The 26,588-nt window shown below is 52.9% G+C and overlaps 3 protein-coding genes across 6 annotated transcripts; 2 read left to right on the top strand and 1 right to left on the bottom strand.

The window, feature by feature from the left end:
* The first annotated feature begins 143 nt into the window (after positions 1–143).
* ACOT8 (acyl-CoA thioesterase 8) lies at positions 144–14,323 on the top strand. Of its 2 annotated transcripts, XM_004014607.5 has the most exons (6): positions 144–354; positions 1,868–2,004; positions 8,068–8,293; positions 11,758–11,912; positions 12,432–12,626; positions 14,082–14,323. In XM_004014607.5, the coding sequence occupies exons 1-6, from the start codon at positions 236–238 to the stop codon at positions 14,198–14,200; spliced, it is 951 nt and encodes a 316-aa protein (XP_004014656.1). In that variant the 5' UTR covers positions 144–235; the 3' UTR covers positions 14,201–14,323. The 2 variants fall into 2 exon arrangements, with proteins under 2 accessions (XP_004014656.1, XP_060253050.1); XM_060397067.1 differs by lacking the exon at positions 144–354 and having other exon boundaries at positions 1,912–5,915.
* On the bottom strand, positions 14,317–19,937 carry SNX21 (sorting nexin family member 21). The gene is made up of 3 exons (XM_027977245.2): positions 19,444–19,937; positions 18,835–19,013; positions 14,317–15,390 (listed from the first exon to the last, which is right to left on the bottom strand). Exons 1-3 carry the CDS (start codon positions 19,703–19,705, stop codon positions 14,716–14,718), a joined length of 1,116 nt encoding a protein of 371 aa, XP_027833046.1. The 5' UTR covers positions 19,706–19,937; the 3' UTR covers positions 14,317–14,715.
* Positions 19,938–23,301: 3,364 nt separating this feature from the next.
* On the top strand, positions 23,302–26,345 carry TNNC2 (troponin C2, fast skeletal type). Of its 3 annotated transcripts, none has more exons than XM_027976352.2 (6): positions 23,302–23,368; positions 25,030–25,081; positions 25,229–25,372; positions 25,460–25,574; positions 25,741–25,877; positions 26,165–26,345. In XM_027976352.2, exons 1-6 carry the CDS (start codon positions 23,366–23,368, stop codon positions 26,194–26,196), a joined length of 483 nt encoding a protein of 160 aa, XP_027832153.1. In that variant the 5' UTR covers positions 23,302–23,365; the 3' UTR covers positions 26,197–26,345.
* The last annotated feature ends 243 nt before the right edge of the window (positions 26,346–26,588 follow it).

Below are 26,588 nucleotides of genomic sequence, written 5' to 3'. Positions count from 1 at the left end.
GGTTCGCCGGACTGGCACTCATTTTCCTCAATTGCTAGAGAGCAGATGGGCTCGCTCATCCGAAGACTGACAGGAGCACCGACCAATCATAAAGAGGATGCGGGCTTTCGCTCTTTTCTAGGGCTTGAGGGAGATTTCCGGTTACTTAAGAGTCCTCTCGAGGCTGCGCGTTCTGTTCAGGTGTCCGCGTGTGTCCCTCCAGCGCAGCGGCCCGTGCCGGCAGCTGGTGAACTACATGTCGCCCCCTCAGGACCCGGAAGACGAACAGGGCGGCGGGGATCCACCCAGGGACCTCCGCAGCGTCCTGGTCACCAGCGTGCTCAACCTCGAGCCGCTGGACGAGGATCTCTTCAGGTAGCCGGCCGCATCTGGTCCGCACCCCCGCATCGGGATCTTGATTGCTGCAACCCCACTGCCTCTGCTCGTACCCCTCTGGACGAGGATGGGCTCTGTGCGCGATGCCTCTGCCGTAATTGGGAGGGAACTTGTGCCTGAGGAAGCTGCCCCGGCTTCCTCCTCGGCGCGGGGCTCTGTGCAGCCTCATCCCCGGGAGGTCCTGGCAATCTGGGCAGATAAAGTGATGATCCGAGGTATCCTTCTCAGCAGCCTCCCCAGGAAGGGTCAGGTCCCTGGGAGAGCCAGCCCTGAAAGGGCAGTAATTTGTCCGAGGGAACAAACGTGTCCGCAGCTCCTTGCAGTCACTTTTTCCTTTTACATACTCCATCCCCACCACCACTAGGTGGGGTCTGCTGCTGCTAAGTCGCTTCAGTCGTGTCCGACTCTGTGCGACCCCAGAGACGGCAGCCCACCAGGCTCCCCCGTCCCTGGGATTCTCCAGGCAAGAACACTGGAGTGGGTTGCCAGTTCCTTCTCCAATGCATGAAAGTGAAAAGTGAAAGTGAAGTCGCTCAGTCGTATCCGACTCTTCGCGACCCCATGGACTGCAGCCTACCAGGCTCCTCTGTTCATGGGATTTTCCAGGCAAGAGTACTGGAGTGGGGTGCCATCGCCTTCTCCGAGGTGGCATCTAGTAGCTCCTTATTCATTCTGAGGCCTGAGCCAGTTTCCTTCCTGATGTCACTTAAATTTCTTGACTGTAACTGGGGATGTAACAGTTCCAGCTTCCAAGGCTCCTCCTGGCTTATTGGAAGCTGTTTTAGGCACTAACTTAATTTCCCCCATTTAACCAACTACAAACAACTGCCTGGAATTTTGCAGTGCCTTATATGAAAATGCTGGGCCGGGCAGTGGGAAGCTTGAGACTTAATCTTAATTCTTAATCTTTCACTGGGGGAGACTTTTCACTTCTGGGGGCTGCGTTTCCTCATCTGTGCACTGAATGGGTTAGACTTGAAGTCTGAGGGTCTCCAAGCTCTAAATTGAGTTCTTTTAAGAACTGGTCTATCAAAGTTGAGGGGTGTAAGTGGCAGAGCTAATGCAGTCCACCTGCAGCTTGTGGGGTTCATCTTGGTCTACTCAAGGCGTTGAGACACGCCTCGTATGGGCAATGGAAGATATATTGGACTTGGGATCAAAAGACCCAGATACTGCTCCGGATGGCAATTTGTGAACTGTGTGACCTTTCTCAAGTTAGTTTCCCTCTCTGATCCTTGTTCTCCTAGTGTAACATACGAGGATTGGTTCATTACCCCTAACTGAAGTCCACAGATAAAGCCTTGGAATTGTAGATAGAGTGATGTTAGGATATTTGTCTAGGGAAAGGTTTCTCAAAGTATCACAAACCCCAATCAGGTTAAGAAATCCTACACTTAGGATTTCACTTAGGAGCCACTTTAGGAGGCTCACTGAAGGTCGTAGGATTTGGCTCAGCCCCCAGGTCTTTCCTCTTGTCCCCCTCTCCCCACAGAGGAACGCATTACTGGGTACCCTCAACTCAGCGGCTGTTTGGGGGTCAGATCGTGGGCCAGGCCCTGGTGGCTGCAGCCAAGTCTGTGAGTGAAGATGTCCATGTGCATTCCCTGCACTGCTACTTTGTACGGACAGGTAAACCAACTCTTCCCTACCCCGGACAGGTAAACCAACTCTTCCCTACCCCACCCCGGCCCAGGTGGCTCAGCAGAAGAATTCTGGCCTTGAGGGATGGGGGTGGTGACTGAGGGGAAAGCGGGAGAGAACGGGAGGGGAGAGGGATGGTGAGGTTAGTTGATCACCCTCAGGGGAGCCTAGAGGAAGAAGGGCAGGGGCCAGGAAGAATCTTAGACCCAGTACCTGTTGAGATACTAGGTACTTGTTGGTGCTTAACTGTTCCCAGTGGGTCTTCTGTTCTTTGTCCTTTACTCACTGTCTCATGCCAGTCCCGGTGCTGGTTCCTCAGAGAAGTCCTGGAATCTCTGCTGGGAGTTTGGAAAAGAGACCAGCCTGGGAATCAAGAGACCTCTGGTCTAGGTGGAGCTTTGTCACTGATTGCCAGCTCTCCTTGAGTGAGATAACCACTCTTCCTCACCCTCTCCTTCTTCCCACCTGAAAAATGCAGGCGGGCCTGGGCCAAGCGAGATTCTAGCTGCTTACAACCCTGGGATCAAATCAAAGGAAGAGCATAATCTTTTAAAACTCAGGCTCTTTTGAGAAAACATAAAAATCTCACTCCTAAGCAGATGCTCCCAGTTTTAAGAGTCTCTGCCTTCTGCGTGGTCCCATCAACTGAGAAGAATTTATACAACTTTATGAAATGTGATCTGTATTAAGAAAGACAGTGGGTTTCCCCCCTTCATTTTACAAATATAGAATCGTTGTTCACTCAATTAGTCATGTCCACAAGGACTGCAGCCTGCCAGGCTTCCCTGTCCTTCACTCTCTCCCAGAGTTTGCTCCAATTCATGTCCATTGAGTCAGTGATGCTATCTAACCATCTCATCCTCTGTCGCCCACTTCTCCTTTTGCCTTCAGTCTTTCCCAGCATATATACAATTATAGAATAGTTTAATAGTAAATATAGCTTTTCATACTATACCCTGTTTGTCACTCCCCATCCCTTTATTTCCTGTCCTTTCCTGATAGCCATTGCTATAAAGTGTTGGAATGCTTATTTTGAGGTGAGCCCTGTTCTTAACCTTTGTGCCAGTTGGAAGCAGACATACCTTTGTGCCCTTGATTCCCTCAGTTTGCTTGTAGACTCCAAAAATCCTGGCCTTTTGATACTGTAATCCTTCTTGCCCAGTGAAACAGTTTTGTTTTGTTTTGTGGAAGTAGGGGCATTACCTGATCCCTTTGAACCAGTTTCATTATCCAGTTTCTGAAAAGAATTCTGAGTCTTTGTAGGTGAAGTAGCTAGTGCAGGGCCTGGCAGGTTGTGAGTTCTCCATAAACAGTACTTGCCATTATTTTTTGACAATGAATATATGGGAGTGATTATAATTTGCACATTACAGTGTACAGCTATTTACATTGTCTTGTTTGATCCTCTTCAGTAAACCCAAGGGGTGTTTATTCTACGTGTAAGGAACCTTGGACCCAAAGAGGTTATGTAAGCAGCTTCCATAATGCTCAGAGAGGCAAGGCCAGGATTTGAACTTGAGGTTGGGTAACTCCAAGCTCTGTGCTTTGTTCTCCTTCTGTGCTTTTCTCTTTCACTCTTGGGAAATAATTCCAAAACCATGGGAGAGCCCATCTCAGGTTCTAGAGGAGGCATCCACTTCCTTGGAAATTCTCTGTATAGGAGCAGTATGAAATGAATAGTGCCAACACCGCTATATCCTAATAATCACCAGTTATTTGTATCCCCTTTCAACTTCTTGAAAGAAGACAGCTTAAAATAACTGGCTGTTAAAAGTCAGAATTCCCTAACGGCCCAGTGGTTAAGACCCCATGGTTTCACTGTGAAGGTACTAGGTTCGCTCCCTGGTCAGGAAACTAAGATCCTGCAAGCCGTGTAATGTGGCCAAAAATAAATTCTTTAATTTAAAAAATAAAATAAAAGTTGAGGCAGATTAGGAGTATGGGGTTAAACAGATACAAACTATTATACATAAAATAGATCTGCAACAAAGATTTACTGTGAGGTATAGAGAATTCAATATCTTTTAATAACCTGTAATGGAATATAATCTGCAAGAAAATAAAGTGTGGGGAAAAAAATAAAACATTTGGGGCAAAAGTTTTAAAAGTAAACAATTAAAGGGCCAGGAGACTAGGACTTGGGGGGAATGATTGTGTCAGAATACTAGGCTAAGGCATATCATCTCGGTTTTATATAAAAGTTAGTTCCAAGCTTCCTGGGAGCAAGGCAGAAAGGGAAGCTCTTATTCGCTTCTGATGTGACCCACTACCAGGGTGTTGTTTAATTGATAAGTCGTGTCCAACTCTTTGTGATCCCATGGACTTTAGCCAGCCAGGCTCCTCTGACCATGAGATTTCCCAGGCAAGCATACTGGAGTAGGTTGCCATTTCCTGCTCCAGGGTATCTTCCCGACCCAGGGATCAAACCTCAGTTTCCTGCATTGCAGGTGAATTCTTTACTGCTAAGCCACCAGGGAAGCCCCCTCTACTGGGTATATCAAGATTTGTAAACAGTGATGGTGCTTCAATGATCTTAGAGCTTAGTTCCCTGACCAGGGATCAAACCCTGGTTCTCTGCATTGGAAGGACAGAGTCTTAACCACTGGACTACCAGGGAAGTCCTCCAGTGATATTTTTAATTAAAAGATACTGTGAGGTTGGGGTCTGGTTCTTGGCCATTTATCGTAGCAATTCTTTTTCTTGAAGCCTAGGAGAGAATGTGAGTTTAGGTTTTTGTTTATTTTTTTTTTAATGTATTTCTCTAGATAGTTGTCATCTGGCTTGGTACGGTCCATGGAATTCTCCAGGCCAGGATACTGGAGTGGGTAGCCTTTCCCTTCTCCAGGAGATCTTCCCAACCCAAGGATGGAACCCAGGTCTTCCACATTGTAGGTGGATTCCTTTACCAGCTGAGCCACCAGGGAAGCCCTGATATAGGTTTAGAGCTTGGAGATTCTATAGCAGGAGTCAAAAAATGTTCTATAAAGGCAGATCATAAATATTTTCGATTTTATGGGCAAAATAGTTGAAATACATAAACAAATGGGCTTGGCTGTATTCTCCAAAAATGTTATTTATGGCATCAATTTCCCCATCTATACAATTGGGTAAGACCCACTTGGCATAGTTAATGTGAAACCAACATGAGAAGATACCTTAGTTTAACTGTAAAAAATGAAACGGAAACCTCCATTCAGGAGTGTTAGAAGGCCAGAAGAGGGCGCTCTCGTGCCCTGTGACAATGGAACCCAAGAGGAAAAAGAAAGACTCCTTTCTGGCAAGGAATCAGCCAATGAAAACCCATAGGCTCCTTGTTTACTAGGACCCTCATAATTACACTGTACTGTAGCCCCCCTTTCCCCCTCTATAAAAGCGGGCTCCTTCCCTTGCTGGGCGGGGACTTGTACCTGGCTCACCATGGTTGCAGACCTCAAATTGCAATTCCCTGCTGATCCTGAAGAAACATATCTTCGCTGGAGAAATATCTGGTTATCTGTTTCAGGTCAATGTAACAAATGCACTCAACTCCATAACTCTTTATCTCTCTTCCTTCAATATACTGTGGAGCCTACCTGCTCTGTTCCAATACAAATTTTAAAGAACAGGTCTAGAACTCATTGATGCTGATGCTGCTAAGTCGCTTCATGTGACCCCATAGACAGCAGCCCACCAGGCTCCCCCATCCCTGGGATCCTCCAGCAAGAACGCTGGAGTGAGTTGCCATTTCCTTCTCCAATGCATGAAAATGAAAAGTGAAAGTGAAGTCGCTCAGTCGTGTCCGACTCTTCGCGACCCCATGTACTGCAGCCCACCAGGCTCCTCCGTCCATGGGATTTTCCAGGCACGAGTACTGGAGTGGGGTGCCATTGCCTTCTCCAAGAACTCATTCATACTGAAAGGTAAATCACTAGAGATGGAAAATACTGCATTTTAGCTGTAGCCCAAGGACTGGATGAAAACCTTTTTTTGGTAGGGAAGGGAGGCCTCTTTCCCATCCCCTGAAATCAGACTGCTCATGTAGCTATCTCCAGCTTCTGGACTCTTGGGAAACCCTTCTCAAAGGCCTTTGGCCTTGTGTGCATGCTCTGTTGCTCAGTTGCGTCTGACTCTTTGTGACCCCACGTACTGTAGCTCAACAGGTTCCTCTGTCCATGGGATTCTCTAGGCAAGCATGCTAGAGTGGGTTGCCACTTTATACTCCACTAAGGCCTTGAGGAGCCCCCATTCTGATAAAAATGTCCTTTAGCATTGCCAGCTAGCAGACCTGAGCAAACATGCTGGGCTTCAAGGCGTTACAGGCGTGTTTATGGCTGTTGAATGAGTCCCTGTGCCTGGCAGGGGCTTCCCACCTGGACAAGGTGGAAGAAACAACACTTCTCTAGACTTGCTTCTTGCATCTCAAAGTTGGAAATCATCCCCAAGTTGTTTTACCACCTAGATGTTCTCCAAGGTCGTCTGACTCAGACCAAAGGACTTTAGGAACACCAGGAAGACTGTCTCCGTCTAAAAACCCTTCCCAGCCTGTTTGTTGAGGGTTGATAGTCCTTACCCTGGGGCCAGTGTTTCCCCTCTTGCATTGACAGAGCAGATACCAAAGGAGAAGGACATAGTGACTTCCACTTGCATTAAGAATGAAGGAACTGACTTGACAGCAGGCCTTTCTTGGGAGAATGAATATCAGACAATGGCCAAACCGTATATTAAAAAAGTACTCTGAGCCACAACTGGTAGCAACTAGCACAGGAAACCAGCCTACTATCTGCAAGTCAGGCTTGGAGGATGTCAGACCACCATCTCTAGCAGCCAGTCTAGGAAGCCAAACCATAGTCCCTGTAAGGATCAGCCCCTAATGGCCAGGACTTGGTGAATAACTGAGAGCTTCCTTACTTTTTACCTGTTTCCAACTTAGGACTAACTAGGGAAAGCCAAACATGCGCCCTGCATCAATTACATAGTTAGCCTACCTGTAGCTTCCCCTTGCCAGTGGTCTCCAAGCAGGGCACACTGGAAACCTTTTTTTTCCCCACTATAAAGCTTTCCCACTCCTCTGTCTGCCTTTGGGTCTCTGCCAAATGGAAGTAATTGTGGCTGACTCCCTTGATGTACTAAATTCTGAATAAATAACCTTTGCTTGTTCTCAAAAAAAAAAAAAAAAAAAAGGAAGGTAGAAAAGAAAAACAGAAAGAAAACAGGCAGCAGGGACTTCCCTGGTGGTGCAATGGATAATGATCCACCTGCTGTTGCAGGGGACATGGGTTCAATTCCTGCTCTGGAAGATCCCACGTTCCGCGGAGCAACTGAGACCACGCTGCAACCACTGAGCCTGAGTGCTACCACTAAGCCCAGGTGCCTAGAGCCTGTGCTCTGCAACAAGTCACCGCAGTGAGAAGCCCGAGCACCGTAACCAGAGTAGCCCCTGCTCGCAGCAGCTAGAGAAAACCCTCAGAAAGCAGTGAAGACCCGGGGCAGCCAAAAATAAACAGATACAATTATTTTAAAGAAAGAAAACAGGCAGCAGGCCAGATCTGCTGACCCCTGATCTAGAAGAATGGTACTGGGCTCATGACAAGATCCCAGTCACAGGTGGAACAAGACAAAAGCTGAGAGTATTTTATTTAAACACAGAGAACTTACTGTATGTGCTGGATATTATTCTGAACACACCTTACAACTCTACTAATTTACCCTCATTGAAATCCTGAGAGTTATGAACACTATGATGTTCCCATTTCACAGATGGGCTAACTGCTCAGAGAGGTTAAGTGATTTCCCCAAGGTCGCAAGGCTGCAGCTGGTGAGTGGCAGAGCCAGGCTTTGAATACAGGGAATCTGGCAGTGTCCCTTCTGTCCAGTGCTACTGATGGACAGGAGCTCTGCCTGCACCAGGAACATCCTGATGACAGAGTCTAGGTTTCCTCCCTGTATCCCCAGTACCTGGGACTCAGCAGGCCGCAGTCAGTAGCTACTGAGCAGAAAAGAAATGGAGAACTATTAGGTGAGCGGGCCTACGGGGCTCACTTGGGCTCACTGTGTGCCTTGTGCCTGCTGCAGGGGACCCGAAGGTGCCGGTGCTGTACCAGGTGGAGCGGACGCGGACAGGGGCAAGCTTCTCTGTGCGCTTCGTGAAGGCCGTGCAACATGGCAGGCCCATCTTTATCTGCCAGGCCTCCTTCCAGAAGGCCCAGCCCAGCCCCATGCAGCACCAGTTCTCCATGCCTGCCGTGCCCCCGCCGGAGGAGCTGCTTAACCACAAGGCCCTCATTGACCAATGTTTAAGGTGAGAGACCTGGAGGCCCCAGGACAGTGTTCAAACCACAGTTGCCACCCATTGGCGGGTCACGGGCTCCTTCAGTGGATCCCAACTAGCATTTTAAAAAGCTAGACTTGGGATTGGCGGAGTGGAAGGGAGGGAATATAGGTATACTTACAGCTGATTTGAAACTGTTTGGTGTCACTTCAGGGGCTCCGAAGAGCTTCGGCACCATAGTCCTTTATGGCTCAGCACAGAAAATAATTCAGCAGGAGGCAAAGTGATTGATAAGTGATTTATTAGAAGAGGATGTTTGTGAGGCTTATAAGTGGGCAGGAGAGACATGCTGTGCACCCTGAGAACTTACTGGGCTACAGTTTTATAATCGAAGGAAAAGTCGGGAGGAGAAGAACGTCTTTGTCTTTCTTGAGTCGATGTCATGCTTCCAACATCAGCTCCTGCTCTAGCTTGAGCAGGGAAGTTTTCCTGTCCCTGCGTGGTCAAGCTAGGTCCACAAACGACTGTGTTTCATGTGTGCAGAGTATGTCCCGGGGATCACTGACTTACTGAGCTTACTGGGCAGGATGTGACTCTGGTTGTTTTGGGGGCAGGTCTCGTGCTTCTGCTGCATGGCTTTGTTGCTAAACAAACCTGCTTTCTTGAGGAATCATGAACGTACCAGGGTTTCCCATACTTTTTCTACTCAACAATCCCTTAGTGCTTAGTTGTGGGGGCTCAGTCGTGTCTGACTCTTTGCAACCTCATGGACTGTAGCCCGAAAGGCTCCTCTGTCCATGGGATTCTCCAGGCAAGAATACTGGAGTGGGTTGCCATGCCCTCCTCCAGGGGATCTTCCCCACCCAGGTATCGATCCCTAATCTTCTGCATTGCAGGCAGATTCTTTACCAGCTGAGCCATCAGAGAAGCCCAAGAATACTGGAGTAGGTAGCCTATCCCTTCTCCAGGGGATCTTCCTGACCCAGGAATCGAACCAGGGTCCCCTGCATTGCAGATAGATTCTTTACCAGCTGAGCTACCAGGGAAGCCCCCAGTCTCCTAGTGGGATTCACTATTTAATCACCTGTTTTGTCCCTTAACTCTGTCCCCATCAGATACATGTTGTTGTACAGCAGAAACTAACATGACACTGTAAAGCAGTTATCCTCCAATTAAAAAAAAAAAAAAAAAAGCTGGGGGCTTCCCTGGTGGTTCAGTGGCTAAGACTTTGTGCTGCCAGTGCAGGGAGCCTGGGTTCAATCCCTGGCTGGGGAACTAGATCCCGCATACAAAAACAAACAGATCCTGAGTACCGCAAAGATCAAAGAACCCCCCTACCACAACTAAGACATAGCAGAGCCAAATAAAAGTAAATAGATAAATATTAAAAGAAGAAAGGCGGGGTGGGGTGGGCTGCAGGGCATGAGATCCGCTCATGCGCAGGTCTCTGACTGGCTGACGCTGACGTAACAGGGCAGTGTCTCCGGGGTGAACCTTATCAGTCCCTGGGTTCCAGGAGGCCCCAGGGCTATGTGCTCATGGTCATCAGTAGTTAACATCTTCCATTTGGTGGGGAGTTTTCACAGCTGTAAAACAACTCAGGAAATGTGCATCAAATGCTGGGTACCTGGGTACCTCAGAGAGGAGTGAAAGCCAAGGAAGTGGATGAAGACCTGTCCCCAGAAGGCCCCCCAGCGTCCTGCTCAGTTACAGTTCCCACCCTTCTTTTGATACTCTTCAGTATTGACGAGAACACATTTTGAACAAGAAAAGGAATAAAGGTTCAGATATGGAAGTTAATCTTAAACTTGACAGAGGTGCCCACAGGTTCCTGCTCGGTTACTGATTCCTGCCAGGGCTCCACCTCTCTTGGTGCCCACCTGCTGTGTAGCTTTGCCCTCTCCAGCCTCTCAGAGCCCTGCTTCTTCATATGAAAAGTGGGGGTCATTGTTTCTGCCCCGCCTGCTTCACAGCTGGGTGGTAAGGAGGGCTCCACTGCCCAGTGCCCCGTGCAGGGGAGTCAGCCCAGTGTGACGCAAATGTGCATCCAAACCTGGGAAAGGCCTGGGCTCAGATCTGGACTCTGTCACTGCCCGCTGTGTGAGTCTGGCAAGTTGCTTTCCCACTTTGAGCTTGTGATCAGTTATAAAATCCATCGGAATCCCTACCTCGTAAGGCTGCTGTGAGGATGACAGAGATAAGTGATAACAAGGTGCTTAGTGAGCACTCAGTAAATTATAGTTATGCCACTCTTGACAGAGAGGAATAAACATGGAGCCTGGTGTGTGGTCAGAGCTCCAAAATATTTGAGAAGGAGACCTGGGTTCAATCCCTGGGTTGGGAAGATCCCCTGGAGAAGGGAACGGCAACCTGCTCCAGTATTCTGGCCTGGAGAATTCAATGGACTGTACAGTCCATGAGATTGCAAAGAGTTGGACATGACTGAGCAACTTTCACTTTCTTTCTCTTCTTTTCTCCCTGGCGGCCCAGTGGTTAACTTTCACTACAGGGGGCTTGGGGTTCAGTCCCTGTTTGGGGAATTAAGATCTCACATGCTGCGGGCAAAAATAAATTAAATAAAAAACTTTGAGAATGAAAGGAGGACCTTGTTCTTAAAGGTCCCCGAATCTAGAACTGTGTCTCCCATAAGGAAACCACTAACCACAGGGGGCTGTGTTGAGTTTATTAACATTAAACAGAGTTAATTCAGATCTGTTCCTCGATCACACTGGCCACATGTCAAGCCCTCAGCAGCCTGATGTGGCTAGTGGCCACCACAGTGGACCAGAGCATTCCATCATCACAGAAGTTTCCATCAAGGCTCAAGGGGAAAGGGAGGGAAATGAAATACCGGGGAAGAGCGCTAGGGGCACGAGGGGTGGTGTTCCCTGTGGCAAAGGGGCTTCCCTGGAAATGGGCTCCTTGCCCCAAGAGACAGTGTCCCTAGTGGCTCAGGTTAGGTAAGTCAGTCTAAGTAGGGCAGCCTGTTTCCTGAGGGTTAGAATAGAGAAGCGGTTAAGAGCAGGAACCGAGGAGGAGCCAGACCAACTCCCGCCCCCAGGCACTTCCTGAGCTGGCTGTCTGCACCCTTTATGTTCGCTCCACTTCTCAGAGAGCAGGGAAGATAGCATGTGAGTTCATGGATGTGAACTGCCGGGGGCTCGGCCCATTACGGGGTAGCCCCGTGGCTGGTGTGTTGGCTTCACGTGCATTATGTTGTCTCCTCCCCAGTGTTAACTATGAGGGAGGTGACTGTCATCACCCCCATTTTGCAGATGGGAAAAAGGCTGATGATGACTAACTTGCAGCAGGCCACAGGGCTCCTCAGTGGCAAAGAATGGATGCAGATACTGGCCTATCCTGCCTCCTGGAGGGGAGGAGAGGCCTGGGGATGTCAGGAGTTCCTGTGGAGGAACGAGCGGTGTCAGAAGAGGCAGCTCAGACAGGTGCCCCATCTTCCGGGGTCTCCCCACCCCTCTCCCCTTTACTTTCAGAGACCCGAAGCTCCAGAAGTACCAAGTGGGGCTGAACCGAATTGCTGCCCAGGAGGTGCCCATTGAGATCAAGCTGGTAAACCCAACTACTCCATGCAAACTGAAGAAAATGGAGCCCAAACAGATGTTCTGGGTGCGAGCCCGGGGCCATATTGGTAAGCGGACCCCACGGCCTGAAAGGAAACTCTCTTCCGCGTTCTCGACCTGCACCTCCTCTGCCCTGGGTGGCCTTCAACATGGTCCTCCCACACTGTGGGCCCATTTTCTTATCTGAGTGACGGAGAAGTGAGCGCAGCCTTTTGCAGGGGTAGAATGGGGAAGTGACGGGAATCCTCACGTGGGCCTTTCCTGGGGAAGGCAAGGCACCTGGCCGAGATTCTTCTCCAGGTCCCCTGCTAAGCATAAGGTGCCTTTGTGCAAAACTGGAAGAAGATACTTTCAAGGTCCAGGGTGGGAGGCGGGGGGAGGATTTCAGTCCTCACCCACCCCTGCCCTCCCCCACTCTCTGTCTCCCTTGGCCTCCATCACACACACGCACACACACCCTCGGGCCAGGTGCCCTTGTGAAGAGTCTGCACGTCTGTGCACGGCAGCCCCTTTCTCCCCACCTCCCTGCAGGTCCTGTGCTGTAAAGCCCAGGAGCCCAGGGCTGATGGGACTGGAACTTGTTGCAGGCGAGGGCGACATGAAGATGCACTGCTGCGTGGCGGCCTATATCTCAGACTTTGCCTTCCTGGGCACAGCAATACTGCCCCACCGCTGGCAGTACAAGGTGGACTTCATGGTCTCTCTGGACCACTCCATGTGGTTCCATGCCCCTTTCCGAGCTGATCACTGGATGCTCTATGAGTGTGAGAGCCCCTGGGCCGGTGAGTACTGGGGTCATGGGGGATGAGGGTGCTGACTTTGGTGCCTTTGGTGGGGAGGGCAGGGAGCCTGCTTTCTTGGGTGATGCTCCTCTTACTGTGGAGTGCTGCACAGATCACTTCCTCTCCTGCTTCCGCAGGCTGTGGCATCCTTGTCTCCAAAATGACAGGGTGCGGCCTGAGGACAGGACACCCGCTCAGCTAATTTCTGTAACATGCTGGGGACATGATTCACTTTTTCTGAGGCTCAGTGCTAGTCCCAGAACCACTTCAGATTCTCTGTGTGATGCTGGGCAAGTCCCATCTCCACTCTGAGTCTGTTTCCTCGCCTACACAGATAGGGTTGCACCAGAGCAGAGGGATCCAAAGCTGGGGGCCTATTCTTCCACCTCTCGGGAGAGCTTTTTCAAAACATTCTCAGATTTGACCCCCAAGATTCTGACTGCAGGGCTTGGATGAGGTCCAGAAAAGTTTACAAAGATTCCCTAAGTGATTCTGACAGTTAGCCTGGCTGGGGGTTGGGGCCCTCAGCAGTGTAGGGGCCCCACTGCTTGGACCCTCCTTATATTGTGAAGCAAGAAACCCAGACTTGTTCATCAGTGCCTGGTCTCAGAGCCCTGGGTTCTGTTCCAAGGAACAGCATTTCAAACGAAGAGAAGCCTTGTTTTGTGAAACAGGGACAAAACTTAAGGGACTCTTTATACTCAGGGAAGAGGGACTCTCAAGAACCAACAGCATCACAGCACAGAACAGCCACCTTGATGGTAGGTCTCTTGGGTACGGCTTTGACCTGATCCTTAAGGCCAATTTCCCAAGCCTCTCTAGGCTTGAGTGTCATCATCTGGAACACAGGACAAGGCCTACTTTACTTGGCTACCATGAGAACTAAGTGGGCTGTACTGTGTTTAAAAGAAACCAGCAGTTCCCTTCCTAAATGTCAGACTCCAGCCCTGGGTAGCAAGGGACAATCTCCACGTGCGGGGGCGGGGAGTGCCTAGGCTCCTCATGGCTTCATATCCTCTCCCCTGAGCCCCTTTGTCCCCATGATTGTGGAAGAGTTTTTAAAAATTTTTAATAATATGAATGACTGGCCTGGAGGGCCGGATTTATTACAAAGGGAACTGATAGGTTTCCTTACACAAGTGGCCAGAGGTTGGGCAGATCTGCCTAGCTGAACTTCTGAATCAGACTGTACTCAGAACTTCTCCCCTTGGGATTCTTTTTTTTTTTGGAGGAAGTCAGCAGATACATAAAAGTGCTTTTAAACCATCAAGTGGGGCTCCCTTGGGAGGAGTTACATAATAGGCTCCTAAAGGGGTGCTTGGAGATTGGGAGTGACCACACCACCAAGCGTGGCTCTGGCATGGGGTGGCCCAACCTGAGTTGCACCTCTTGCAAGGAGCGCGTTTGGCTGGGCAGCAGGAGACAGGCCATTGAGACTCTTCTCTTCATCCGCAGGCAGCTCCCGGGGCCTGGTTCACGGGCGGCTGTGGCGTCAGGACGGGGTCCTGGCTGTGTCCTGTGCCCAGGAGGGCGTGATCCGAGTTAAGCCCTGGGACTCAACGAGCAAGCTGTAGCCAGAGGTGCCAGCTGGGCCTGGGGCTTCAAGGCTCTCCCTTCTCCCCTACTCCTGAGGCAGGATTACCATCCAGGGCTGGGCCTTCTGTCTGGGATCCAATAAAGAGACTCAAACCACGGGAGCTGCTGCCCTTTAATGCCCCTGGGCCAGGATCGCAGCCCTCCCTCCAGCCATCAACTCCAGGACTCCACGGCCACAGTCCCTGGCCCTTCAGCCAGGCTGGCCTGCAGGAAGACAAACCATCGACCCTGACCTGGGTCACAACGGCCCCCAGGTATTCATAAGCTGGAGAGGCAGCGTCAGACTTTCTCCCTGCGCCATCCCAGCTTGTCCTGAGTGCAGCTCAACAGAAGCAGCACGTTTCCTTCGTCTGCTGCAAATTCTCTGTGGACCTTCTTGGGGTTCCCAGCACCCCAGAGAGCCTCTCAGCAGCTGTGTCCTCGTCAGCCCCCCAGCCCACCCCCCCATCCAGGGGCGGTGCCTCTCCCACAGTGGCCTTAAGTCTAGGTGACGCTAGTCCAGCACCTCCTTGATGAGTAACTCTTTAAGACTGGGAGGTGGCGTGGGGGTCAGGCCTGCCTCCTGCAGGGCCTGGAGCCGGGCCTCAGAGTGGCGTTTGTCCAGGCCCAAGCGCCAGGAGAGCCGCACGTGGGCCTCCAGAAAGGGGGCCAGCAGAGGGTGCGGGCTCTTAGCCCCCAGCAGCTGTAGGGCCCTCTCACAGCATGCCCGGGCCTCCCCGGCGTCCTCCAGCTCCTGGTGGCACACGGCCAGCCCCGCCAGGGTTAGCAGACGTCGGTCTGGGCCACAGGGGATGCCCAGCTGGGCCTGTAGCTGCCAGGCGTTGGCCCAGAGTGCCAGGGCCTCGCGGTAGAGGCCGGTACAGGTGAGGCTCTGTGCCCGCCGCAGCTCAGGCAGCACGAAGAAGTCCTGCAGGTCTGCAGCATGGCGCAGCTCAGGCACAGCCTGGAGGTGGCCCAGAAACTGCTCGAAGGCCCGGCTGCGGCGGGCGATCGTCTCGGCGGTAAAGTTCTGGCGCAGGCGCTTGCGGGGGAAGGAGATGCCAGCCATGGGGCCCCGGAACTGCCGCTGCAGGTTTCGGTGCAACCGCTCAAAGTCTGAGTAGCGGCGGGAGATCTGGGCCGGCTGGCTATCCGGTGACCCCGGGCCCATCACGGCGAGGGTGTAGAGCTGCAGGGAGGGCGGGGGTCAGGGCAGAGGCAGGGTGTTCCCGGGCCCCTTCCCTCCCTGATCCCCCCACCTCCACTTCCAACTCTCTTCCCCCACCCCTTCCCTTCACCCTGGAGATTGAGCCTGGAGGGTGGGAGCTGCCAGGGCTGCAGCCGGGGAGCCCAGTCTCATCTTACCTGAGGCTTGTCTGAAATGACCCAGGCCCAAGGCAGCACAGGGAGAAAAAGACAGAGATGAGCTTTAGCGCCTGGATGGCTGCCCCCCTCACCCTTTCCAGGGAGTACGTGCTAAGTCGCTTCAGTCATGTCCGACTCTCTGCGACCCTATGGACTATAGCCCACCAGGCTTCACTGTCCATGGGATTCCCAGGCAAGAATATTGCAGTGGGTTGCCATGCCCTCCTCCAAGGGATCTTTCCCACCCAGGGATCGAACCCAGGTCTGATGTCTCCTGCCTTGGCTGGCAGGTTCTTTACCACTAGTGCCACCTGGGAAGCCCCTCCCATTGGGAAGAGAGCTCTTCTGACAGCCCCTTTGGAAAACCAGCTGTGTGTTGAAACCCAGGCCCATCTCCAGGCCAACCTTTAGGACCAGCTTGGAGCTCTGTTCCATTCTGGACACATGGCTCCACATGGCTGGGTTATTCCCATCCAGACCCTCAACACAGGTCTTGAGACAGTCCCAATAGTGACCAGTGTAAAGCACACTGGACTGGGACCCAAGTTCCACCCTTGGGTCAGATGCTCCCTCACTATGGTAGTTAGGCAGGGTGGTCCCCTTCTTGGGTCCACTTCCACTCTAGTGAATGGAGCGCTGGCCCAGCTCACTCTTTACTCAGGTGTGGGACAGGAACAAACGTCAGTCCCCGGGATGTTTAGGTGGTAAGTACTGGAGTGAATAACACTTGAATAGAGGCAGGAGGTGATACCCCCTCTCATTCTCTGTGAATCTTTCTGACTACAAATTGAGAAACTCTCTGTTTGGTTCACAAAAGCCCTTCTCCAACACTTCTCAGCTCCGTTTTTACAAAAGAGCCAGAAAGAATCTGTCAGCGCCACCTCCAGGCAGCAGCATCCAGTCAGACTCTGTTTCACTGCTTTTATTTTTATGGTTATCTTCTCTTTATGGTGAGTTAGTCAAGCTTCCCATATACAGTTGTTTTGTAAAGTTGTCTTTTAAAGTTATTTTTAAAAAATAGGTTTATTTGAAGAAAAGTGATAAGCACCAAATGGTAAAAGTAGCATTTAGATAGGACCAAAATTGTGAGGAAGATGGACGTTTGGGAAACGCTGAACAAGTTGACCACTAAGCTTCCCACCAGGTCTGAGAACCCAAATATGCCTTAATCTATAATAATGCTGAGCTAACAGGTCTAAAAAGGGGATTAGCAAGCACTAGGTTGCAACTGAGCACACACACACACACATATACACACACACAGATGTTAAAAGTGTACTAACACCAAACCCAGATTTTATTCTCAAATCTGTTCTGTGAAACTGCCAATATCAGAGCCACGCCTGCTCAGTCAGGTTTGCCTGCTCACTCTGGAAGATTCAGTCTAACTAGTATTCAGGATTAGAAAGTTTAACCATAAAGAAATTTATTTTACTCTAGTTCAACTCCGCATTCCTAAAACATTACATATTGACTGTAAAGCTTTTGTTTTTTCTTTAAAGGGACAGTTATTAATATTCCAGGGAACCAATTTTCTGCAGAACACATTTCAGGAAGCCCTCATCTATAGTGACCCCTTATGCTCATCTAGCTTTTATTTTCATTGGTAGTTTTTGGACAAAAACCCATTTCAGATTCATTGCCTGATCCTTCTGTTGTCCTACGTGACAGATAATAATGAGGATCATTAACTCAGCGGTACCCTGCACCACACCGTGTGAGTTCTTCACAGCCACTGTTTCACCATCACAACCTCACTGTGAGGAAGGTGTCCATACCTCTGTCAGCCCAGGAAGCAGGCTCCCAGAGAAGGCAAAGGGTTTAAAGACCTCCTCTAAGTCACACAGCTGGTAAATGGCCCAGCTGGGACTCAAACCCAGGCCGACCTAATTCCAAAGTCTGCTCTTAACCTCCAGCAGATGTTGAAGCAGGATTTGTTGCCTAGTCACTCAGTCATGTCTGACTCTTTGTGACCCACCCCCAGGCTCCTGATTCCCTGGGATTCTCCCAGGCCCGGCCCAGGCCAGGCTTGGCTCTATCTTGTCATTCTCTTCCCAGAGCTGCTCCCAACTTCCCTGTCTCTCAGCTGCTCCTTGCGCCCCCTTCCTGTGCATGACCCCCAGCCAGGACTTCTGCCGCTCAAGACTCGATCATCAGAGTCGATCCTCGGTGAAACTGGAGCAGCTGCCCCGAGGGCGTGGCCCTTTTTTCACTGAGAGCCTCAGAAAGGGGTGGAGAAGTCCAGATGTGGGACAGGGCTCCAGGCCCCCTTCCTGCTGAGTCAAAAATGGAGGAGGGTGGGGAAGAGGAGGGAAGTGAGAGGCAGGGAGCTGCTGCTGCCACGACCAGCCAGGTTAGGCTGGGTTTCAGGACCAGGCCAACCGCATCCTCCATGTGTTCCTCCTTTCCACAGTCAGGAAATCAGCCTGCCCCCCCGCAACCCCCCACCACTGACTGATCTTTACCCCAATCCACCAATCCCCTGGCGAAGGAAATGGCAACCCACTCCAGTATCCTTGCCTGGAAAATCCTATGGACAGAGGAGCCTGGTGGGCAATGGTCCACGGGGCTGCAAAGAGTCGGACACGACTGAAGGCACGCACACACACCAGTCCCCTAAATCCAGTCCTTCGGATCAGTTTATTCTGTACAGGTGTGAGTGCTGGAGAACTGACTCTTCTGGGTTGCAGAGAGGCCACAACAGGCCCTAGATGCCTGACATTTTCAACCCAAAGTAAAATAGTAATAACAGAACTACCATTTTATCGAGCACTTCAAGGCACAATGCGAAGGGCTTTCTGTGTACTGTCTCATTTAACTCCTGCATTATCCCCATTGTTCAGGTGAGAAAACGGGTTAGTCAAGGTTTCACAGCTCACCTGAAGTCAAACAACTGGTAATAACTGGGATCTGAATCAAGATCTGGATCCCAAACCCAGTTTTCCAACCAATACCAACTTGGTCTCAAGTCTGACTCAGATAATATTCTCCCCCATGTATCTTGCATCTTGTGACAGTTTGCAAAAGTCCAGGGGGCAGAGGACATGCACAGTAGTTCTTAGTCTCAAAACTGGGATAGGATAGATTCATTTGCCTGAGGATCTGCTCAAGTTACAGCCCTTTTCTGGCCTCAGTTTCCCCATCTGTCAAATGGGGCAGCCATTTATAACTACACAGCCAGATCACCCAGGATGCTGAAGTTTCCCCTACTTTCTCTAAGCCAGGATCTTCTAAGACTCATAGCTCAGGGTCCTGGACCCTCACTCACCACGTACTTGGAGGGTGGGTCCTTAACCACGGTGGCGTTGGTCACCTCAAAGAGCAGCCGCTGGGGTACCAGGGTGTTCCGGGACTTCTTCCAGAAATCTTGCAACTGCCGGGTCAGGAGCTGACTGCCCCGCTGCCCATCAGGTGGGGGACTCCGTTCTGCTTGAGCACAGGATGGGCCTGGGGCCAGGTTTGACGTAAATTAGGCGCCTGACCTCATTCATCCTCCTCCCAACGAATGACAAAGGCTTTATCCCTATCTGACATAAACGGAAACGGAGGGCCAGAGAGGGACCCGGAGCCAAACACCTGCCGGGCAGACAGTAGGAGTTAAATAAACATCTCCACCCCCCAAACATCCCTAGCACAGTACTACCGTTTGTATCCCAGACTGTACATTTCACGCTCTAAACCCTGAGATGCGAGTGATTTGACACAAGGGAACTTGGCCCAGAGAGGTGGTGTGAATCTCTCAAGGTCACACAGCCAAGAGGCAGCGGGACGCACTTAAAAGAAGTGTCTCGAGTTTCGGTTGGATCAATTCGAGAACGCGGCCGGGGTGGAGGCCTAACCGAGCCCAGGGTTCCCGCCTCCATCCTCCCGCACTCGCCTGCGTCTTCTCCCGCCACCCGGTCGCCAGCGGACAGCGGGTCGGGGTCAGCGTCGTCGTCGTCCTCGCCGTCCTCCTCGTCGTCGTCCTCGGCGCTGGTGAAGCTCAAGGTGCCGCTGAGGCGGGACGACAGGCCCTCGGCATCGTCGTCCTCCAGTTCCGAGCTCTCCGGGAACTGCTCGGCCTCGGGGCCGGCCGCCGCCTCCCCGGGGCCGTCGCCAGTCAGGGCGTGCCGCAGCCGGTGCAGGAGCCGCGAGGCCATGGCACCCCGGGGGGAGCGCGCGACGCCGGGTCGCGGGCCGGGGCGGGAGGTGGACCCCGGCCCCGCGCCGGGAGGGGGCGGGGCGGGGCCCGGGGAGGGGGAGGGCGGGGCGCCGGGGAGGTCCCGCCCCTGCCCGTTGTGGGGATCGGGGGTTCTCCCCGCGGCTCTGCCTCCTGTGTCCCGGGGCGCCCCGCTCCCTGGTGTAGCTCCCGGAGGCTGGCCGAGGCCGACTGGGTTGCACCGAACCGGCCCAGTCCGCTCCGAGCGCCGCTCCGGCCCCTTCCTGCGGCTGGCCCGCCTCCCGCCCCGCCCGCTCCCGGAGCCGCCCGGGAATCCCGGGCCCTTCGCTCCAGGAGGGCTATGGGAATCCTGGGTAGGCCAGGCCTCCTCCGGGATCGTCCCCAATCCGGAGGGGCCTACGCCCTCCTTGAATCCGCCCACCCCTCCCAGAGACCCAGGCTGGCCGGAGACTGTCCCCTCATTTCCACCCAGCACTCTTTAACTTTCCAAAGTCACTGCGCGGCAGTCAGAAACCCATCTCTCCTGGGAGGAAACCGAGGCCAAGAGAAGCCATGTGATCTGAGATGGAATCTAACCTCGATTGGCCTAGGTTTTCTCATACCTAAAACAAGAACAATAAGAACTGAAGCACGATTTCTGCAGCTCTCCAAAATGACCCTAGTCCAGGGCTTAGCTCAGAGCAGGAGCTAAGAGGATCATCAGTTACACAACGATTATTGTTTCTCCAGTGTTCACACGCTCTTACAATCTCATTTGAGCCTGCCTCACACATAGCACATAGACAAACGAGGAAACAGACCCAGAGAGGCTGAGTTACTTGCCTGAAGTCACACAGCTTGCCAGAGGTTTCTGAGAGTGGAGCCTTGCGGCCCAGGTCTCCTGAGTTCCACATCCTGTTTTTTATCTCCCGATGTCAGTTGCAATCTCAGCAATTCCTCTAACCAGCTGTGTTTTCATCTTTTATCCAGAAGGCAGCTGTAGGTCCAGAATTTATTGTCCCTTCCTGTCAGAAGGCCTAGCTATCAGTCCCTAGCAGGGCAGATATTGCTAGTTATATCGTATGATCAGATAAAATCTCTGATGGTAACTACTTCTTAAATTTTTTTTTTTTTTAATTTTACTTTCGGCTGCGCTGGGGCTTCGTTGCTTTGCCTGGCCTTCTCTAGTTGGTGGCGAGTAGGGGCTACTCTTGGCTTTGTTGTGGTTTCACAGGCTTCTCATTGCAGTGGCTTCTCTTGTTGCAGAGCACATGCTCCAGGCACCTGGGCTTCAGCAGTTGCAGTACTTGGGCTTGGAAGTTGTGGCTCCAACCCTCGGCTCTGGAGCGAGGGTTCAGTAGCTGTGGAGCATGGGCTTAGTGGCTCTGCAGCACGTGGAATCTTCTCAGACCAGGGATTGAACTCATGTCCCCTGCTTTGGCAGGCAGGTTCTTATCCTCCATGCCACCAGGGAAGTCCACTCCTGCCCTTTTTAAATGTGCAGGAGAGAGGGGTGGGGGGATGGCTTTGAATGGAACACACTCCTTGCCATCCCTCGGTGCAGAAGAGGCAGGGCTCTTATTTCCTGAGGTTCCATGGTATCCTCCACCTGGTTCTAGGCACTTGAAAAGGTGTCATATCTAACCCTCACAACCTCCTGGGGAAAAGGCTGTTAGTGGACAAGAATCGTCCATTTTTAAAACGAAGAAAATGAGGGACTTCACTCCTGGTCCAGTGGCTAAGACTCTGAGCTCCCAGTGCGGGGGGGCCCCAAGTTCAATCCCTGGTCAGGGAACTGGATCCCACATGCTGCAACTAAGAGTTCATAGGCCACAACTAAAGATCCTGCATGCCTCAATGAAGATGGAACGTACCGCATGCCTCAACTAAGACCTGGCACAGCCAAATAATATTTAAAAAAAAAAACAAACCAACAAACCTACATGTGCAAGGGCTTGGAGGGCTATAAAGGATGGTGTTTGAAGCTGCATTTTAGCTTGAACCAGAGCAGAACCACATGTAAGGTGGGGAATGAGAATGGAAGGATCAGAGGGACCTTGCTTGGCCACACTGAGTTTGGACTTTATCTATTTCGCCAAATAAATTAAAGAACAAACTAATGAACAAAGGATTGCTGGGAGTTCTATACTCCCTATACTCTGTTTCTAAAGGATCAAGTGGTTCCAATGTTTGTGTCCAAATAGGCACCCCTGGAGAGCATCACCCTTTGGCCCTGGGCCTGGCTGGGGGAGGCCTTATTTAGCCTGGCCTGGCTCCACTGAGCTTTCCTTGGGAATATCTATGTAGGGCAAGAAGGCAGCCCAGCTGCCACTGTCCGTCTGCCTTCCTTGGTGTCCAGCCCCCTTTCCCTGGCCCCACACCCTGTGTTTAGTCATCATCGTGCTCTTTCTGTTACTTGATAAGAGTCCATGAATGTTGCCCATCCCAACACCCTGGTGGAGGCCGTGGATTCTCAGGGTGGTCTCCCTTTGGATTTGACTTGATCTACCCACCCCTTCACTCTCCAGGAGGCCAGCTGAGCTCCTCCAGACATCTTCCCTGAGCTCCAGCAAAGGGCAAGCTGTCCCTGCATTTACTTAGGGAAACCTCCTCTGGTCCCCTCCCCTCCTAAAAGAGTGAATCCCCAAACCTCCTTTCCTGGACAAGGTAAGCTTGAGAGAAGAATCTACTTTCAATGTTTCTTTCTCTTCCAAGTGCACACCCCGTTTCCTGGACCCCTCTATTCATTTTTCCCTCCAGACAGGTCTCTCTGGAAGACCGTCTGCCCCAACTTCCCCTCAGTCAGGATGAATAAGAATCCCCAACGTGACTACAGAGATTTATGATTTACAAACCTCCCCGGTAAAAAGGGGAATAACCATAGTTGCTACCTCACAGGATGAGTATTGGGTGAGATCAGATGATTAAAACGCTTAGCACATGTGCAGCACGTCGCAGAGGTTCAGTAACTGTGGCTGTCAATTTCCCCTCATCCTGTCCTGTCCCCCTCTGGTCTCTGATCCAAAGACAAAACACTCCATTTGCAAAGCACTGACTTTAAGTATTTGGCACAAGCCCAGTGACTTAAACCCAGGCTCCTGTTTACCATGGTTTCTCTGGGAGGGAGGTTATGACTGTCTCCATCTCACACACAAGGAAACTGAAGTTCAGAGTGGCATTGCCACCTGCCCACGTATGCACAGCTTGTAGAGACAGGACTTGGATCTTGGGTTTTGAACGTCAAGGCTTGTGCTCTTCCATGCTACTACGGTTGCCTCTCTTTCCTCTATCCTGATCTTCCTCACCCATCTGGGAGCAAGTGTGCTTCTTGGGGGCGGGGTGGGGGGGCTCACTAGGAGTGGCAGAGCAAGGCGGGTTCTCCTCACAAGAATCTAGGACGTCAAGGCTCGCCACCTGCTCAGAGGCTTAAATTTCTCTGCAAGGGCCCTTGGCTAAATTAGGTAATGGGCTAGGACTCTGGGAGGAGGTGGCTCACTGACCCCAGGATCTGATTGGCCAGGGCATTGGTCCTGGGGAGCAGGGAGGTGGGAGGAGAGGATGCCCCTACAAATCCGAGGGGCTAGAGCGGGCCAGGGCATCTTTGGGTGGTGGAGTACGGAGAAGGTAACCTACAGCGAAGGAGTCCAGGTGGACACGCAAAATGGTAAGGGTAAGGATCCAAAGGGACTTCCTCTCTGCCTTCACTGGAGCTCTTCTGGGCATCTCTCAGATCTGGGTGCTTGGTGGGGCAGTCACTTGGATGTTTGAAGATGGAATCTGAACGCTCCTGGAATCCCGGTGTCTGGGAGGAAGGTTGGAAGAGGGCCTTGGACTTGTCTTGGAAGGGGACGGCTAGTGAGGACGTTCCAGGGGCCCATCCTCTAGGCTTGCTGGTTCCCTGAGATCTTCTGAGGCTTCTAGCAGTGTGGATCAGGGGACCATGAGTGGGCCTTAGCTTGTCTCCCTCGTGGTGGAGAGGGGGTTATCCAGCAAGGCAGTGAGTGGTGGTGGGGGGATGGGCTGGAAGCCTTGCTAAAGCCCTCCTCTGGAAGACAGGAGGCCTGCTCAGGAGCAGGACCCCCAGAGCTCCAAGGGGCCAAAGATGACAGAGCAGGGTTAGAGAGATGTCACCCTCCCGGAGAGGGGCTGGGATTTGAGGCTGTGCTTCTCCTCGGTGAGCCCTCCCCACTTCTCTTCAAGGAGTAACTAGACCCGGAGGGCAGCTGCTGTTGCCCATGCCTTACTAAAAATAGTCTGCCCTTCTGGCTCAGGACTGGGGAGGGGGAGGGGAAGAGGGGGAGGGGAAGGGGAGGAGGGAGACAGGGAGGACAGGCAGTAGCCAGCCAGCCAGCCAGCCAAAGGACTCCTAGGATGCTTCAGCACTCCCTCAGGGCCAGCCTCAGTCCAGAGCCCCGGCTGGGTGGCTGGGCTTGGATGTGATCGGAACTCTCCAGAGCCACCTGTCACCCCCACAAGGCCCACATCCCACTCTGCCCAGCACCGAGTGGTATCTACTCTGATGACTGAGTCCGCGGAAGGAAGCTTACACCCTCTGTCTCTGCAAGTTCTGAGGGAGGGAATGTGCCTGATTCCTTGGTGGTACCTGGGAACCACCTGGGAAACAGTGCCTGGTCTATGGCCTGACCCTTGGTCAGGACTCAGTAACTTTCCGTCACATTATTATTTGTGTGACCACAAACATTTATTGAGCACCTATTAAAGTACCGGGCTTCCCTGGTGGCTCAGAGGTTAAAGTGTCCACAATGCGGGAGACCTGGGTTCAATCCCTGGGTTGGGAAGATCCCCTGGAGAAGGAAATGGCAACCCACTTCAGTGTTCTTGCCTGGAGAATCCCATGGAGAGAGGAGCCTGGTAGGCTACAGTCCACGGGGTCGCAAAGAGTAGGACAAGACTGAGTGACTTCACTATTAAAGTACCAAGTGTGATGAGCAGGTAGGGAACCTAGAAATCATGCTGGAACCATGCTGGCACTTTACAAAACCTTCTCATTCGGCTGATTCCAGCTGATCCCTGAAAAGCTGCTGAGAAGAGATCAGGGAATGAGGTACATTAATGACTCGCGGAAAGTCATGGGGTGGGGGGCCCTGACTTGATCTCTGATAGACAAGTGAGACATAATCCCCAGTTCTTCAAAAGTGGGGCTGGGTGCTGTGGGGGCATGTCCAGAGTGGGGCAACTGGAAGCTGTTGCTCTGCAGGGACGTAGGGGGCACGTACAGAAATGGGGGTGCAGGATAACGGGGTGAAGGCAGGAATGTACTCCCCTCTGTCCCTTTGACTCTTTGATGGCCCGTGTTTTCTGCAGACCGACCAGCAGGCTGAGGCCCGGTCCTACCTCAGCGAGGAGATGATCGCTGGTGAGTTAGGGGTGGGCAGGCTGGCTGCTGGGAGGCGGGGTGCCGGGGAACCTGGAGTGTCTGGGCAGGTGGGGAGAGAGTATGTGGATGTGAGGCTGACAGTCTCGCCAGGCTCACCTCGGCTCTCTGCACTCCTCGCCCTGGCAGAGTTCAAGGCCGCCTTCGACATGTTTGACGCGGACGGCGGCGGGGACATCAGCGTCAAGGAGCTGGGCACCGTGATGAGGATGCTGGGTCAGACACCCACCAAAGAGGAGCTGGACGCCATCATCGAAGAGGTGGATGAGGATGGTGAGCCGGCGGCCCTCGGGAGGCGGGGTGGGAGGGTGGGTGGCGTGGCAGCCAGGGCTGGGCCCACTCACCACCCGCTCCCCTCAGGCAGCGGCACCATCGACTTCGAGGAGTTCTTGGTCATGATGGTGCGCCAGATGAAAGAGGACGCCAAGGGCAAGAGCGAAGAGGAGCTGGCTGAGTGTTTCCGCATCTTCGACAGGTGCGTCGGGGGCCCTGGGAACAGCCAAGGCGCGGAGCAGTCTGAATCTGGCTCTCAGGGCCCGAAGGTTCCGGGGGGGCGGTTGGGGGTGCAGGCGGGGGGCGTGGCGCGGGAGGCTGGCCCCTGCGGGCCCTGAGCCCCGCGCCCAGGCCCTACACGCCCGCAGGAACGCGGACGGCTACATCGACGCCGAGGAGCTGGCGGAGATTTTCCGAGCCTCCGGGGAGCACGTGACAGACGAGGAGCTCGAATCCCTGATGAAGGACGGGGACAAGAACAACGACGGCCGCATTGACTTCGACGGTGAGGGTCTGGGGCGCGCGGGGACCGGGGCGCGGGGACGGGAGCCCCCAGACCTTCGCCTCCCGGCGGGCGTCCTCCGCCTCGGGGGCGGGGCGGGGGGGGGGGGGGGGGGGCGGGGTGGGGTGGGGTCAGGTCCCTCCCCGCCTCCCGCGGGCCGGTTTTGTGCAATGCATCCGCTAATAGCCGGGCGCCCGGTCTAAGAGGCTAGGCCCGCCCCCTACCCCCGGGACCTGGCCTCGTCCTCCGCGGGGAGACTCGTAAGCGTCCCTCCGTCTTCTTTCCTGCAGAGTTCCTGAAGATGATGGAGGGCGTGCAGTAAGAAGTCGGCCCCTGCAGCCACCGACACCGCGCGGCCCTCTGGCGTGGGCGGTGCCGCCCCCCTGAGCCGCTTTCGTCCCTCCGCCCCGGGAGGGAGGCGCGGCCCCTTCTGGGGATGTGTCTGAAAGGAATAAAAGGAAACATTGCAAAGCTCGTGGTCTGAGTAGAGGGGAGGACCGGGACGGATCCAGTGTCTGGGGCCGCCTGGTTGGGTCACCGTCCAGGGCGCCGCAAGGCTGGAGCCGCCCGAGAGTCCTCGGGTCCGAGCGCAGCGGGACCCGGGAACCCGAGGTGGCGTTCCATGCCCTCGGAAGTTTCGCGACTAAGCGTGCGTGACAGCTTAGCTGAGGGGCTGTGTGGCGCCTGGCGCTTCCAGGGTCCCCTCTGCTTCTA

Source organism: Ovis aries, chromosome 13, assembly GCF_016772045.2.
Source record: "Ovis aries strain OAR_USU_Benz2616 breed Rambouillet chromosome 13, ARS-UI_Ramb_v3.0, whole genome shotgun sequence".
In the NCBI taxonomy this organism is placed as follows: domain Eukaryota; kingdom Metazoa; phylum Chordata; class Mammalia; order Artiodactyla; family Bovidae; genus Ovis; species Ovis aries.
Note: the sequence above shows the minus strand (reverse complement) of the source record. Positions and strands in the feature narration are given on the sequence as shown.

Excerpts from the sequence above, each read along its gene's own strand:
- ACOT8 (XM_004014607.5), top strand. The coding sequence starts at position 236 with ATGTCGCCCCCTCAGGACCCGGAAGACGAACAGGGCGGCGGGGATCCA. Across the intron at positions 11,913-12,431 it reads GCGAGCCCGGGGCCATATTG|GCGAGGGCGACATGAAGATG; the intron begins GTAAGCGGACCC and ends AACTTGTTGCAG. Across the intron at positions 12,627-14,081 it reads GTGTGAGAGCCCCTGGGCCG|GCAGCTCCCGGGGCCTGGTT; the intron begins GTGAGTACTGGG and ends CTTCATCCGCAG.
- SNX21 (XM_027977245.2), bottom strand. The coding sequence starts at position 19,705 with ATGGCCTCGCGGCTCCTGCACCGGCTGCGGCACGCCCTGACTGGCGAC. Across the intron at positions 19,014-19,443 it reads GGTGGCGGGAGAAGACGCAG|GCCCATCCTGTGCTCAAGCA; the intron begins GCGAGTGCGGGA and ends ACCTGGCCCCAG. Across the intron at positions 15,391-18,834 it reads ACCCACCCTCCAAGTACGTG|CTCTACACCCTCGCCGTGAT; the intron begins GTGAGTGAGGGT and ends CCCTCCCTGCAG.
- TNNC2 (XM_027976351.2), top strand. Across the intron at positions 25,575-25,740 it reads TGTTTCCGCATCTTCGACAG|GAACGCGGACGGCTACATCG; the intron begins GTGCGTCGGGGG and ends ACACGCCCGCAG. Across the intron at positions 25,878-26,164 it reads CGGCCGCATTGACTTCGACG|AGTTCCTGAAGATGATGGAG; the intron begins GTGAGGGTCTGG and ends TCTTTCCTGCAG.